General features: G+C 33.4%; 1 protein-coding gene across 1 annotated transcript; it reads left to right on the top strand.

Annotated features, from left to right (window-relative positions):
* The first annotated feature begins 4,101 nt into the window (after positions 1-4,101).
* LOC145611471 (uridylate kinase PUMPKIN, chloroplastic-like) lies at positions 4,102-13,163 on the top strand. The gene is made up of 7 exons (XM_081666804.1): positions 4,102-5,155; positions 6,335-6,479; positions 7,877-7,930; positions 8,034-8,125; positions 9,281-9,516; positions 9,667-9,831; positions 12,524-13,163. The coding sequence occupies exons 1-7, from the start codon at positions 4,395-4,397 to the stop codon at positions 12,619-12,621; spliced, it is 1,551 nt and encodes a 516-aa protein (XP_081522930.1). The 5' UTR covers positions 4,102-4,394; the 3' UTR covers positions 12,622-13,163.
* The last annotated feature ends 1,119 nt before the right edge of the window (positions 13,164-14,282 follow it).

Here is a 14,282-nt window from a genome sequence, read left to right as displayed (position 1 = left end):
AGTAAATACTTGAGAATAAATTCTCATATTAATTAGTAGTTTTTCAAAATCAACAAATCTTCCTTGGAAAACCTTTATTTAATTAAACAAATCTCTTAGAATCAATTCCTTTATTTAAACACGACAAGTAATCCAAACCATTCAAAACATGATTTAAAAATCAATCATTCAAAATACTGTTATTTAAATCAATACCTTCAAACATATTTTATTTCAAAATCATAATTCAAATCAATTTAATTCAATCACCAATCAAAATCATGTAAACACATGTTATTCAAACCAATCACTTTCAAAAGTATCTAGCCACCTAAACATACCTTGATCCTTGCTTAGCAAAACACACCAAAAGAACCTCAAGAATCTTGATCCTTACACACCCTACAAATAATTATAACCTTAATCAATATAAGGTTAACAAATAATTAAAAAAACCCCAACTATATGCAAATGAACCTTTTAAATTAATTTCTCATAAACATCATTAAAAATTTGATTTTATATAATTAAAACTAATCATAATAATTATTTATAAATCCCCCATAATAATAGTAATAATAATTGAATTAGAGAAGAGAAGAAGAAAAGATAAGAAACCAAGGAAAAGAGAATAATTGGATTTGTGTTGGAAAGAATAGGCAGAACTTGTAGAGGCTGTAACTCCTTTGATATAACTCTGAATTGGGTGATTTTTGAGCCTAACCTCAAGGAATTTTTGACAGAAACAATTTTATGTGAAATAGCAAAACCCCAAAACTGAAAAGAAGTGCCCGAAAATTGGCTCCAAAGATGTACAGGCTGATTTTCTTTAGAAAAGAGGAGAAGAAGAGTAAGAGAAGAAGAGAATTGGTGTGAAGAATGTGAGAGGTATGAAGGGGTAATTATAGGCTAGCTCATGCAAGAATTATGGCAAGAAAATTTGGGAAGAATTAGGACAAGTAGGGTTTATGGAATTACTTGGAGAAGTAAATAAAAGAATTAAGGAAGGTTTTGATATTAAGGTGATTGTGTGTAATTAAATATGGAAGGTATGTTTATCATGCATAATAATATGGAATTACTCGAGGAATAATTAAGAAGAATAAAAGGCAAGAAAATATGATGATCAAATATTAAAAGATGGAGTATGGAAGGTATGTTTGTCATGCATAATAATATGGAATTACTCGAGGAATAATTAAGAAGAATAAAAGGCAAGAAAATATGATGATCAAATATTAAAAGATGGAGAAATAGAATTAAAGAAAATAAGAGATTTTGGGAGATTATTAATAGTACAATTTACCAAAATAATTTCCCCCAAAATAATACAAGAGGGCCGAAAATCTTGAGCTTTCCATAGCTCAGATTTTCGGATTCCCTTAGTAGTATTTGGAAGATTTTTGCTCGGTTTAAGGAATAAAAATAATTGTGTAAATAATATAGAATAATTAATTAATTAAATACCAATTATTCACCAATAAATAACTAAGAAAATAAGATTTTTTACACATAGAAAATCCGAGTTTCCTAGCTAAATGAATGGGAATTTTCGGCCATTTAATATAGTTAATAAAATATAATTTTGCTTTGATTAAATATCCGAAATATATAAATAATCCTTTTTTTTTTTACTTTTTTTTTAAAAAATAAATAAATAAATGGATAATAAATATTATCCAAAATAATAATTAGATTTCTTTCAAAAAAAATAATAATTGGATTTAAAATAATAATTAGATTTCTTTAAAAAAAAATAATAATTGGATTTCAAAATTCTTTTGGTGCCAAAATTCAAATATCATTTTGGCTCCAAATAATAAATTTACTAAAATACCCTCTTTATAAAATAATACTAAATTTAATTAATTAGAAAATACGTATGAAAACACGGGTACTACAGTCTACCCCTTTAAAATAACTAATATATAAAGCCAAATTTTTAGCCAGGCCACGAGACAGCGACATTTGGCGTTCTAATTTTTCGCCAAATGTCACGCCACGTTGAATATATTACGTTGGATATATATATATATATATATATATATATATATATATATATATATATATATATATATATATTTATATATATATATTTATATATATATAGTTATTTTAGAGTTTTATTTTTGATAAAAAAACCAATATTTCATAGGTACAAATTAAATTGTAATTTTATTGAAAAAATAATTTGAATATAACTCTCAATAATCATCAAATAATTTTTTTTATTATAATATTTTTTGGAGCAAAAGAAGTAGTTCAAATGTATCCATCATATAAATAATATATAAAAATAAACTTTTAGTTAGATTATGAGACAACAACACTTGGCATTCCAATTTTTCGCTAAGTGTCGCGCCACACAAACGACAATTAATTATTAACTAGTGTGTAGCCCGGGCGTTGCACCGGTTGCTACTTTAATTAGACCTTGTAATTATCAATTATATAAATTTATTTTCATGTTTATAACATAGCTTATGATTAGCTTAGATGGTTAAGTAACTATCTTTCTTATAATTGGTTGGGTGTTCAAATCCCCTTATCATCATTTTTTTTATATGAAGCAATATTGTAGTTGATTGAGTATTGATGATGTGGCATAATGAGAAATGGAATAGGTGACGTGGTCTACAAGGCATAGAGACTTAAATATATATATATATATATATATGTAGAATAGGATTAAAAAATTGAAAAGATTCTAGTAGAATAAAATAGTTATTTTAGTGTTTTATTTTCAATAAAGTTTAGATGATTTAGTAGGATAAAAAAAATTTATTTTAGAGTTTTATTTTCAATAAAACTTTTGGTTTAAAAATTTTATTTTCACTAAAAGTACCAATATTTTCTTAAAAAAAAAACAATATTCTTATATAAATGACAGATATGGAAAGGTACAAAAAGAAAAAAAAACAAAAAAAAAATCAAAGAGACCTTTCCTTAGACGTTCGGAGAAAATGAATAGAGATCACAACTTTAGACCACAGTTTTTTTTTTGTTGTACATTATTTAATCTAATTTTTTAAGATTTTCAGGTGATTATTAATCCATAAAATACCTATAAATGGGCAAGTATGATGTCATGTGATTATTAATTTATGAGTTGAAAATTCAATATAAATAAATAATCCGGACATCGCACGAGCATAAAATTAGTTAAAGATTTTGGGTCTGTTCTCATTGATTGAACTGAGCTGAACTTATAGAGTTGAACTAAAATGAATATTTTATGAGAGAAGGAAATTAAGATCTAAACTGAACTGAATTTATTAGAATTGAACTGGGTCTAAGCCTAATCTATCTATATCTATATATATACTAAAATAACAACCGCTGATATCATCACTGCTTATGTGTCACTTTCTTATTTTATTTTTTCTCTCCAAAATGCATGGATGATGTCATATTTTTCCTTTACAAGCTACCCAATTTAACATTATTTTGAAAATAAAATTCCATTTGAATTTTTAAATTTTTGGTTTTCTACAGATATTATGTTATTTAGTTATTTATGATTTGTTAACAATAGTTAATAATATAATTTAATTGAAATTTCCTTATTAAATATGAAAATTATGCACTTTTGGGAATTGTATATTCATATTTAATCAAAAATTAATTAGGAACACGGAGGAAGTAGTTATTTTCTTTCAATATATGTTAAAAATTTATAATTCAATTCTTATTTTAGATGCACGGAATCAACCTAGGGCGTGTTCGGCGCTAGCTTTTAAGTAGCTTTTAGGTAGCTTTTAGTGGTTTGACTTTTTAGTGGTTTGGTCAAACCACTACTCAACAAGTCAAACCACTACTCAACAAAAAATGTGAGTGTTTGACAAAGTAATGGTTCAAGTAGCTTTTAGTGGTAGAGGTAGATGAAAAAACAACGTTAACCACTACTCTAAGGGCGTGTTCGGCGCTAGCTTTTGAGTAGCTTTTAGGTAGCTTTTAGTGGTTTGACTTAGTCAAACCACTACTTAACAAAAGACGTGAGTGTTTGGCAAAGTAGTGGTTAGGGTAGCTTTTAGTGGTGAAGGTAGCTTTTATGAAAAGCTAGAAAGATTAGCTTTTGAAATTAGAGCTAGCTTTTGAAGTAGCTGTTGGAAATTTAATGAGGCGAACCTCAGTAACAACAATCACTCTCCACCTCCAATCACCAACAGGTCCAACACCCACACTCATGACTTTCAACATTTCACCATTTATTACCCTCATCATTAACGGTAGCCGTAAGAAACCGTAACGGTTACATTCCCACCCCTCCCACCGTTACACTTACATTTACCCTTAAAAAAAACGGATTTCCAATTTTCCTCACCCCAAAACTAACGTCGTCTCACGTCGTCACATTCCCATCCCCACCTTTACTTTTTTTTCTCGCTCTAAAAAATTCCTTTCTCTCTCTAAAAATGGCCGACGATTTCTCTCTCCTCACCGCCGCCGCGGACGACCACCACAACCAACACCAGTTCAACTCCCATCACCATTATTTACACCCCAAATTACCCTCCACCACCTCCACCGCCGCATCGGAGGTCTCAAACGACGTCGTTAAGATCTCCGGCGCCGATGTAACCTCCGACAACGGCGTCGTTTACGAGGTCACGTATGAACCGTCGGAGTTCGACCCGGTTCCGGATCTTGAGTCGGATCCGAATCCGACGATTAATATTATGACCGATTCAACGGAGAAGAGGAAGGACATTGATAGAGATGACGTCAGCGAAGGGAGTTATAAGAAATCGAAGTCGGCGGTGATCGCCGGCGCCGGAGGAGGAGGGATTTCCGGCGCCGGCGAGTACAGGAAAGATCGAGAAGAGTGGAGTGATACGGCGATAGAGTGTTTGTTAGATGCGTATACGGAGAAGTATACGCAGCTGAATAGGGGGAATTTGAGGGGGAGAGATTGGGAGGAAGTGGCGGTGATTGTGAGTGAGAGGTGTGAGAATCAGCATAAGAGTGTTGAGCAGTGTAAGAATAAAGTCGATAATTTGAAGAAGAGGTATAAGTTGGAGAGGCATAGGATGAGTAGTGCCGGTGTCGCGGTTAGTCATTGGCCGTGGTTTAAAAAGATGGAGGCCATTGTGGGGAATTCGGTTTCTTCTAAGTCGGTTTCGGATGATGATAAGGTTAGTGGCTCTAGTGGGAGTGCTACTAGGCAGCCGAAGAGGTATACATTTTTTTCTTAGCAATGTTTGAATCTTGTAATATTTATACTGTGTTCGTTTTATATTATTTGCTATGATTTGACATAAATTGTAAGTGAAAAGTTTCTAATGATTGCTAATACGGAGTAATATGAAACGGATGTAGTACTTGTATTTGTTTTAAGAAATTACTTGTATGTGACATCAGCTTAAATGAATAGAGAATTTAAATAGAGGAAACAGTTGAAGGAAATACAATGTTTTTTGGTGATTGTCAAGAGAATCTTCAATTAACCAATAATTTAAAAAGAGAGAAAGGTTTTGTTTTGTGTATTCTCTAACTTGAATCAGGTTTTTAACATGGTGGTGGGGTTTATAGTGCTAATTTGCTTGAAAGATAGAAGGTAAAGGAGGGATAGATAGATTACATACTAGAGGATTCTATGGGTCTACCATCACCACAACTGTATTTGATTAATATATTTTCCATTGAAATTAGCAAATCAATGATAGTGGAAGAACAAATAGATGTTATACTTTTACATAGGGCAACATAGCCCATCCCCGATGTTGAGAATTGAGAAGAGATATGTTAGGGGAGCAAAGATTGAATTGACCAGTTAAACCTGTTGAATCTCTTGGAATGCCAGTAGTTACTAGAAGGGGGTCAGTGTATTCAAGTTAAAATTTTGTGAATTTGATAATCATGGTGGGTTAGAGGCCATAGAAACACAAAGGATTTTAGAAAAAACTACTCACCAATGGAGGTCTCAATGCATTGGCACCATGTAAATTTTCCGACGGACATTATATGATAATTAGCTCATGGACGAGGATCAGAGATTCAGAGTTGACAAAATGTTGTCCTATAGCATTGGAACTTTCAATTTCTTGATCTTGTTATGTGAAGTTTAGGGAGGGTGTCATTAGTATTTTCTTTTGGGGGTGGAGGGGTCAGGGTACTGGCCTACCGGGTGTTGATAATCCCTTCTGTAAAAATGTAAAATATTAAAATGCTTATTCTCTCAGATATCACCAATTTGTATGTACAAGTACGCCTTTGAAATATACCCTGGACCTCTTTCTTCTTCCCTGAGATCTAGAACATGCATAATTGTCTTTTGTTTCATTCATATTTTGAGTTTTATGAGGAAATAATTGTTGGATCCGGTTTTTAACTAAATATATTTCGACGTGGGCAGATATTCTGTGGGAACACCAGGCTCGCTTGGTCAGGTCAATAACATGAAGTCAAAATCAATACCTAACTTAAAATGGCAGAGAGTTGTTTTTAAGATCAGTGGTGCTGCTTTAGTTGGCAATGGTCCTCATAACATTGACCCTAAGGTTTGTTTCAAGATCTATATTTATCCTTGCTAACCTCACAAACTGCTTAATGCTGAAATAACCCAACAAATGTTAATATTAATGTATAATATAGAGAAGATGGAGAGCCTGTTTATACAGCTATATTTAGTTTTCCTGTCATGTTTAAGCAATGACAATCATTTCCTTGTTAGCTTGTAGTGGAGTGAATTGGTACTTTCATAGTCTCTAACTCTCTATTGGATTGACACTGGTCTTTCTAGCTAATTTGTTCGTTTACCTTCTGTAATTACTCATTAATATTTTTCATATGTCTAATTTACTTTGTTGAGTATTTAGTGTGGTGACTAGGGGTTCAGGTTGTGTTAAGTTCATCTAATTTGAATTTCTTTGATTTGAATTGGTCTATTATAACTAAACGTGGGGCTTATTTTTATACCAATCCTTAGGGAAAAAAGTTTTCAAATGAAATTTCGTTATATATGTATCAATATGCATTTTCCAAACATGAAAATTTCATAGTTATTTTTTCTGACATGTAATCAATGATATTTAACAATAGCAAGCTCAAATTAAAAGATATGATCTGACCAGTTCTGTAATTAGCAATTATTTGCTTGAATTAGTTAAATAGAACATCTACTAAAACTGTGGATCTGGGCACTTCCATATAATGTACTGCCCCTACTTCCCCTACGAACAAAAAAGGCCTAATGATTTTAAAAATTGCTGCTTTTTGGCATCAGTAAAACCCAGATGATTGTTTAAACTTTTTGGTTCTACTGCTGGAAATTCTGAATCCTTGGAGACTACTAATCAACTTAAATTGGAAGGTCCAATTCAAGTAGGACCTCTACTTAGTGACATCTCATCATAAAAGCTTGACATAGCCTAACGAGCCAGATGATGAATTACGTTTATTACGTTCTTGAAATCAGATTGAAAACTAAACAACCGATAAGGAATAAATCAGAGCATATATTCTTTTATCAATTGTTGAGCAGTTGAGTTTAGCCGCCTGTTATGGATAGTGTCTCGTAGGGCACAAACTAGAACTTCGGGATCACCTTTTAACGGCTCCTTTGACCAAGTCTCAACCACTGCAAATTTCAGCAATTTTTTCCTCCGCTGCCTCAGCTAGTTCCTTTGTATTTTTTCCCCTTTGACTTAATTTTCTAGTTGTATCTTGTAGTTACATTTTTTTTCAATTATCTGTGCAATGTACATTTCTGAGTTGTGACGGCATTTCTTAAATGGTGCAAGTGAGTAGCTGATGAAGGGGAAATTCATAGATTGGAGAGGAGGGTGGTGTGAATAGTATATTTATAATTTGTTGGTCTTTGAATATTTTGCTGTGTATTTGGACATTTGGTAGCATTATTCCATTTCAGCATCTGAATGAATGTTGAAATTTTTAGGTAGTAATGCTAATTGCTAGAGAGGTTACAGTGGCTTGTCGCCTTGGAGTTCAGGTATATATCTTGGTGATTAATATCACTTTTTCAACCACCCCTCCCTACTTTTGTCATAAGCATTTTTAGCTCTTACAGACTGAAAATGGCTGTTGTGTCATAGGTAGCAATTGTTATTGGTGGGCGTAACTTTTTCTGCGGGGATACCTGGATAACTGCGACCGGTGCTGACAGATCTATCACATATCATATTGGGTATTCTATTGACCTGCTGAACATTTAATTTATTTTTTTATGCTGCAATATTTTCTTCATTTTCTTCTTTACCTGGTGTCTGACAATTGGAGTGTACTAGTCTGCTGGTTGTATTTTACTTTCTCACTCTCTGGTTCTCTGCCGTGTTTGTCTCTGGGTGTGTTTGTGTATGTTGAATGCTTAAAGTGAAGATGATCTGTGTAAAACATTTTTGATATTTGGTGTATTATAGTTGTCATTTGTCTGATAGACTGATGTGGCTGCCTCCTTTAGTCTTTCCATAGGTCATGCATGTTATAGTTCATTTGCATATTACGCGCAAACAACCGTGATACCTAACCCTCTAAGTTCCCTTTTGGATGTTCTTAGTCTCCCTGAAAGACAATTTGATGCTGTTTGAAGTATCTTGCTGCTATTTCAGTAAAGAGTTATCATGAGAAGGGTATTATTAGGATTTTTTTTTATTTTTTATTTTTTACATTGGATTTAGCTAACTATTAGATTTAGGGTTTATCTTTAATTTTTTTGGCTCGAAAGGAGGTGAAAAGCTCATATTGTTGTGATGTGCTTTGATCAATTGTGGTTATAAATTAAATTAAAGACGCAATTGTGCTTGCATCATGAAAGGATATCAAGAGAGGAATCCTGCACTTCCACCACCCCCCCCCCCCCCCCCCCCCCCCCCCGCGTTAAGGCACTGCAGTTGGGGGAGTTATTTATTGCATTGACCTCACTTCACCAGTTTATTCAGGAGTAATTCTGAATATACTGTCCAAGTGAAATCTTCTGGTCGTGGCAAGATTCTAGTTTGCTGTTGAGCTTGTGAATTATAAATGTTATTAAATAATTTCTCTGGCATATTATGTCTTGCTACACCTGTTTTATGGCATGGGCTATCTAGCATTTGTAGGAAATGGTCCAGTAGTCACCTTGTTACTTATGCTCTTACCTTAACATTTTCTTATAAAAATATGTTTTCTGCTGTGTTGGTAGTTGTCAGTCTTGTTACTCAAGTTGTGAATTTTTCAGGTTGAACTATGTATACTTAAATGTTAAATCTCGTAGTCAGGCTCGTAGTTTGAATCTGAGTAGCTGCTTGAAATGCTATATGGTTATGAATTATTTTGTCTCACATCAATTGCTCACCCTTGTCAGTATGATGGCAACTGTGATGAACTCAGTGTTGCTCCAGTCAGCCTTAGAGAAGATGGGTGTTCAGACACGTTTACAAACTGCTTTTGCAATGTCAGAGGTGGGTGAGCCATACAATAGACAAAAGGCAATCAGACATCTAGAAAAAGGCAGAGTGGTGATCTTTGGTGGAGTTGGTGGTGGTTCAGGAAATCCTCTCTTTTCAACTGATACAACAGCAGCTCTACGAGCAACTGACCGTATGACTTGATCCTTTCCTGTGATTTTGCTAAAAAATAATGTATCTGAAAGTTTGCTCATTGCCTTTTGGGGTTGTTGTGTATGGTTCACTGTAGCTATTACAGCTTGGTTCATGTCTTATGTGTGGTATTTTGTCCCCTTTCTTACAGTTAATTGCCAGGCAGTTCTCAAAGGCACCAATGTTGATGTTGTTTATGACTGTAATTCAAGTGGCGTTACATTTGAGCACATATCCTTCAGAGAAGCTGCTTCCCGAGGCCCCTCATCTATGGACATGATGGCAATGACATTCTGTGAAGAGAATGCTATTCCTGGTTAGTATACTCAGCTTAAATATTTACTATTCAACAAGCTGATTCATTAAAATCTTCCTCTGTCCCTTTCATATTGCAACATAGAGGAGTTGCTTCCCAAAGCAAGATTCAAATCTTACAAGAGCCTACATGACTATATTTACTCTTACGCATCAAACAATATCAATATCAATCAATATCTATATATATATATATATATATATATATATATATATATATATATATATTAAAACTCAATGGCAAGGATTGTAATCTCGCCACGTGTCGCCAATCTCGCCATGTGTCGCCATGTCACCTACTATTACTAATCATACATCAATGTTTTCTCATAAAAATTTACTACCTCCGTTTCGTATTAGTTGCAACTTTGGAATATTTTATATCTCACAAATAATACCCCAAAGTTGCAACTAATAAGAAACGGAGGTAGTATAATTTATTAGCATTAATATTTAAACCATTACCTCATATTCATTAAAATTAAATTTTAACTAACCACCGCACCAAGGACATCTTATGATGATAAATTTGTATTTAAAAGAGTTATTCATGTTCATAAATTCTAAAATTTTAATTGTAAAATTTAAATTGTGAACTTATATGTGTATATTTTAACAACAATATGATTGCAAACTTAATTTCATTTCTTTAATTTACTCAATTCAACCATAATTCATATACGTAGTAGGTTATAGATAATTAAAATATATAACCCAAAAATGCAAAGCAATTCTAAAAGTTTTTTCTTTTTAACCACAAAATATGTTTACTTGAAGGAATTTATTATGATAGCTGAATAATAAAAAAATCCCTGATATAGTACAATACTTCGTATAACATTTAGGTTGCTGCATATTAGATAATGAATTTTGATGTTCAATTATATTTTAAATATTTAACAAATGATATTATTTTTATAAAACCACCAATATATTTCACTTTATTTTGTTATAAATTTTTTTAATATACAAACGATGACCCGGGGCATTGCTTGGGACAAAAACCAGTTAATTACAATATGTGGTTAAAGAGGAGTGTTTAGATAGTATCAGGATTGTAGACGTTGCAATATCTAAGGAACAGAGAAAATATGCTATAACAATCATTAAGGTGACAAACTTTGCCCAGTTGCAATAAATGGGTAGCCATAAGTTCTATACATTTTCTCATATAAATAAAATATTAAGGTGACAAACTTCATTCAGCGTCTAGGTGTTAGTATTACTTAAATTTGTTAGCTTTTAGTGCTTACATTTTATATGATTTCGTAATTCTGCTTCTTATCTTTAACTTCTTTATTTATTAGCACTTTCTTTTACTACTGGTTAACTTCTCATTGGGTTATATCTGTGCTATCTTTTTTTCCAATCAGTTTAGATAGTCATCATCTTGTGATTACTGCATTTTTCTGGCAAAAAAGGCCAATATTTGGTGGGCAATGCCTATGCCAGTAGTTATTCAGTGTCTTTTTGGTACATCTTTCTTAAGTAGGCCACATGCCACTTTTAACGAAAGTTGATGGGTTGACTTGCCTGATTGGCACATGGATGATCTATTGGGATGCTGGGACCAAGTAAGCTGGCTAAAAGGCCCAACTCGGTTGGCTTGGGTTCAGCAGGGGTGGACCAGCCTGATCAAAGGTCAATCTGACAAATTGGTGTGCCTGTGTGCCAAATTATGGCATAGAAAGGGTTATCATATATATATATATTAATCAATTTTATAGGCCTTAATTGCCAAAATCACTCTCAATTTGCCTTAATCTAACAGTTTATTGATGGCATTAAAATTAAAGGTCTTTTTGACAATGTAATAGCCGCCATACCCATCCTCTTCCTCTTTTTTTCTTCATATATCTCTCTTGTTTTGAACCTAGGTTTGGATTGAAAAACAATCGAAGATTAATTTTTGATGTCAAAACTAGAATTTTATTTGCATTGACTTCGAGAGCCAAGGAGTGACAGGTATTTGGTCGGAGCTATGGAGATTATGGTGGGAAAAGGAAGGTTTTGAAACTGGATAATGGGCTGTGAATTTTTTTTGGCAATGCAATTGTTGCTTTTTGTTAGGTTGTAGATAATACAAGGTTAAAATAGAGATGATAATATGAATGGATTGGTGTTGTGCAGACATAATATCGAAAAGATGGTTGGATACTTTGGGTGTTGGTATTGAGAATTTGACAAGTTTGGAGCTCTGGGGTTGTTTTCTTTGATTCACAACTGCTGGTGGATGATGATCATCTGACTGATGTTGTGGGGGTGATGACTGAAGCGAGAAAGGATGGGGAAGTTTGGAAAGGATAGAGAAAAACAACCAAGGGAGGTTTAATTCCAAACAAATGGTTTTAATGTTGTCACAGTATATTTCGATCTCAGCAATTATAAGTAATGTGTGTTTGTTCTTTTGTGGAACAGTAGTAGCTCTCGATATTTCATTGAATTGTCAGGGAAGCTTGATGTGACTAAGGTTAACCTCATGATTCAAAGAAAATTAGTTGTTTCATATTCATCTCGTGAAAGTATAGCACATATAAGAATCATATAAGAAAACATTCTTTTCTGCTACACATGCGGAGCTTTTGCCACATTTTTGTGCTTACATCTTCCACTCGATCTGTCTATTTTGTTATCCTAATATAATGTGAATTGGCTAGTCCGTGACCATAAACAAATTGTGTTGTTCTGTGCAGTTGTGATTTTCAACTTTCTTGAACCTGGTAACATATCAAGGGCCCTTTGTGGTGAACAAATTGGTACATTAATTGATCAGACGGGAATGATTAGCTAACATCTATAACATATGTATTTTTCCTCATAACTTGTTGTAGCTTCCTTTTGTAAGTATATATATATATATATATATATATATATATATATATATATATATATATATATATAGACGGAAATTAAATTACAAGCCCCTGGTCACTCTCTATTTATACTGGTAGGGTGATCTTGGTTCCGTAAAATGCTTGAAGCTACAGCAGATGACTGCTGTATTTAGGGATGAAGCAAATTTTTAGTTGCTGTACCAATAACTTATCATCCTTGACGAACAACTTTGGAGGCTCGAACTTGGGAGGCTGCTGCCTACTAATTTTTGAACCATAGTAATCATGGTTACTAATGCTTCATTTACGGCAGGCTGAGCTGCAAGGTATATTAACTCCTGTAGAATATTTCCTTCCCACTGACCTGTAATTTTGTGGCGTATCTGTATTTATCAATTATACTTAGTATAGGTATTGTGGGGGACTCGTAATGTTGTAGTTGCGATGATGTATAAGTCAAAATTTTGTAACTAATAAAGCTTCACAGTTTTCCTGTTAATGGCAACAATACAGTTGATTTGTGGGTGGTGGATAGAAAATGGAAGTACTCAGTATATTTTACGGGTCTAAGAATTAAAGATCTGTTTATGACCTTCAAGATTCGATTGTAAAGGATGATATTGACAATTTTTGTATCAATTTTTATTGCACAAATGCTGTTCTGCTGTTCATATTAGATAGGCATATAATTTATGATTTGTACTCTAATAATAGAAATAGTGTTATAAACTTCCAATGAAATATATAAAGTAATTTCTTTTTCCATTAAAAAAATAATTTTCATTTTTTGCTCCTAATAAAAAAGTAGAAACATTATTACTAGTATCATTCAGATGGTGTTTGGCAGAACTAATAGAAATATGTTTTATGTTTATGCTCCTAGTTTTAAGTACATGAAATACGATCAGTGCGTTTCTGGTGTGGCCAGCCGCACGGTGTGACAAGGTGTCACATTAGTAACCCCCCGAAGTAACCCCTCTAGTAACCCTCGAAGTAGCCTCTACTAGTAACCTCTCTAGTAACCCTTGAAGTAACCCCTCTAGTAACCCTTGACGTAACTACTGTCTAGTAACCCCCGAAGTAACCCTTAAAGTAATCCTTGAAGTAACCCCTATTTAGTAACCCCCAAAGTAACCCCTAAAGTAACCCATGTCTGACTTAGTAACCCCTGACCTAGTAACCCCTAACCGGATCTAGTAACCCCTGGTTGAATCTAGTAACCCCTGACCTAACCATCTTTTCCACCGCTAAAGCTGCCACGAAACCACCAATTCCAACCACCACAACAATCAACCACCACCCATTCCAACCAAAATTAAAAAATTAAAAAGGAAAGGATCAAAACAAGTTTCTGAGTTTGAAATCAACGACGACGATCAAATCCGGGTAACTATAAATCAATGCTTTTGAACGAAATTTAATGTGCCTACCACCAAAAAATACAAATATAGAAATGGACTAAATTATTTCACAATGTTACCGTAAATAATTGGCCAAACCAATGCTATTATCGATGGGTTGGTTTGGAGCTTTGAGGACCTTCAACAATGGCAAACACGAAGATGGTGATTTAGATCTGGGTTGGTTTGGAGCCTCGAGAACCTTCGATAACGACGAA

The sequence above is a fragment of the Chenopodium album genome, chromosome 3, assembly GCF_948465745.1.
Source record: "Chenopodium album chromosome 3, dcCheAlbu1.1, whole genome shotgun sequence".
NCBI classification, from domain to species: domain Eukaryota; kingdom Viridiplantae; phylum Streptophyta; class Magnoliopsida; order Caryophyllales; family Amaranthaceae; genus Chenopodium; species Chenopodium album.
This window is presented reverse-complemented; position numbering and strand designations above follow the sequence as displayed.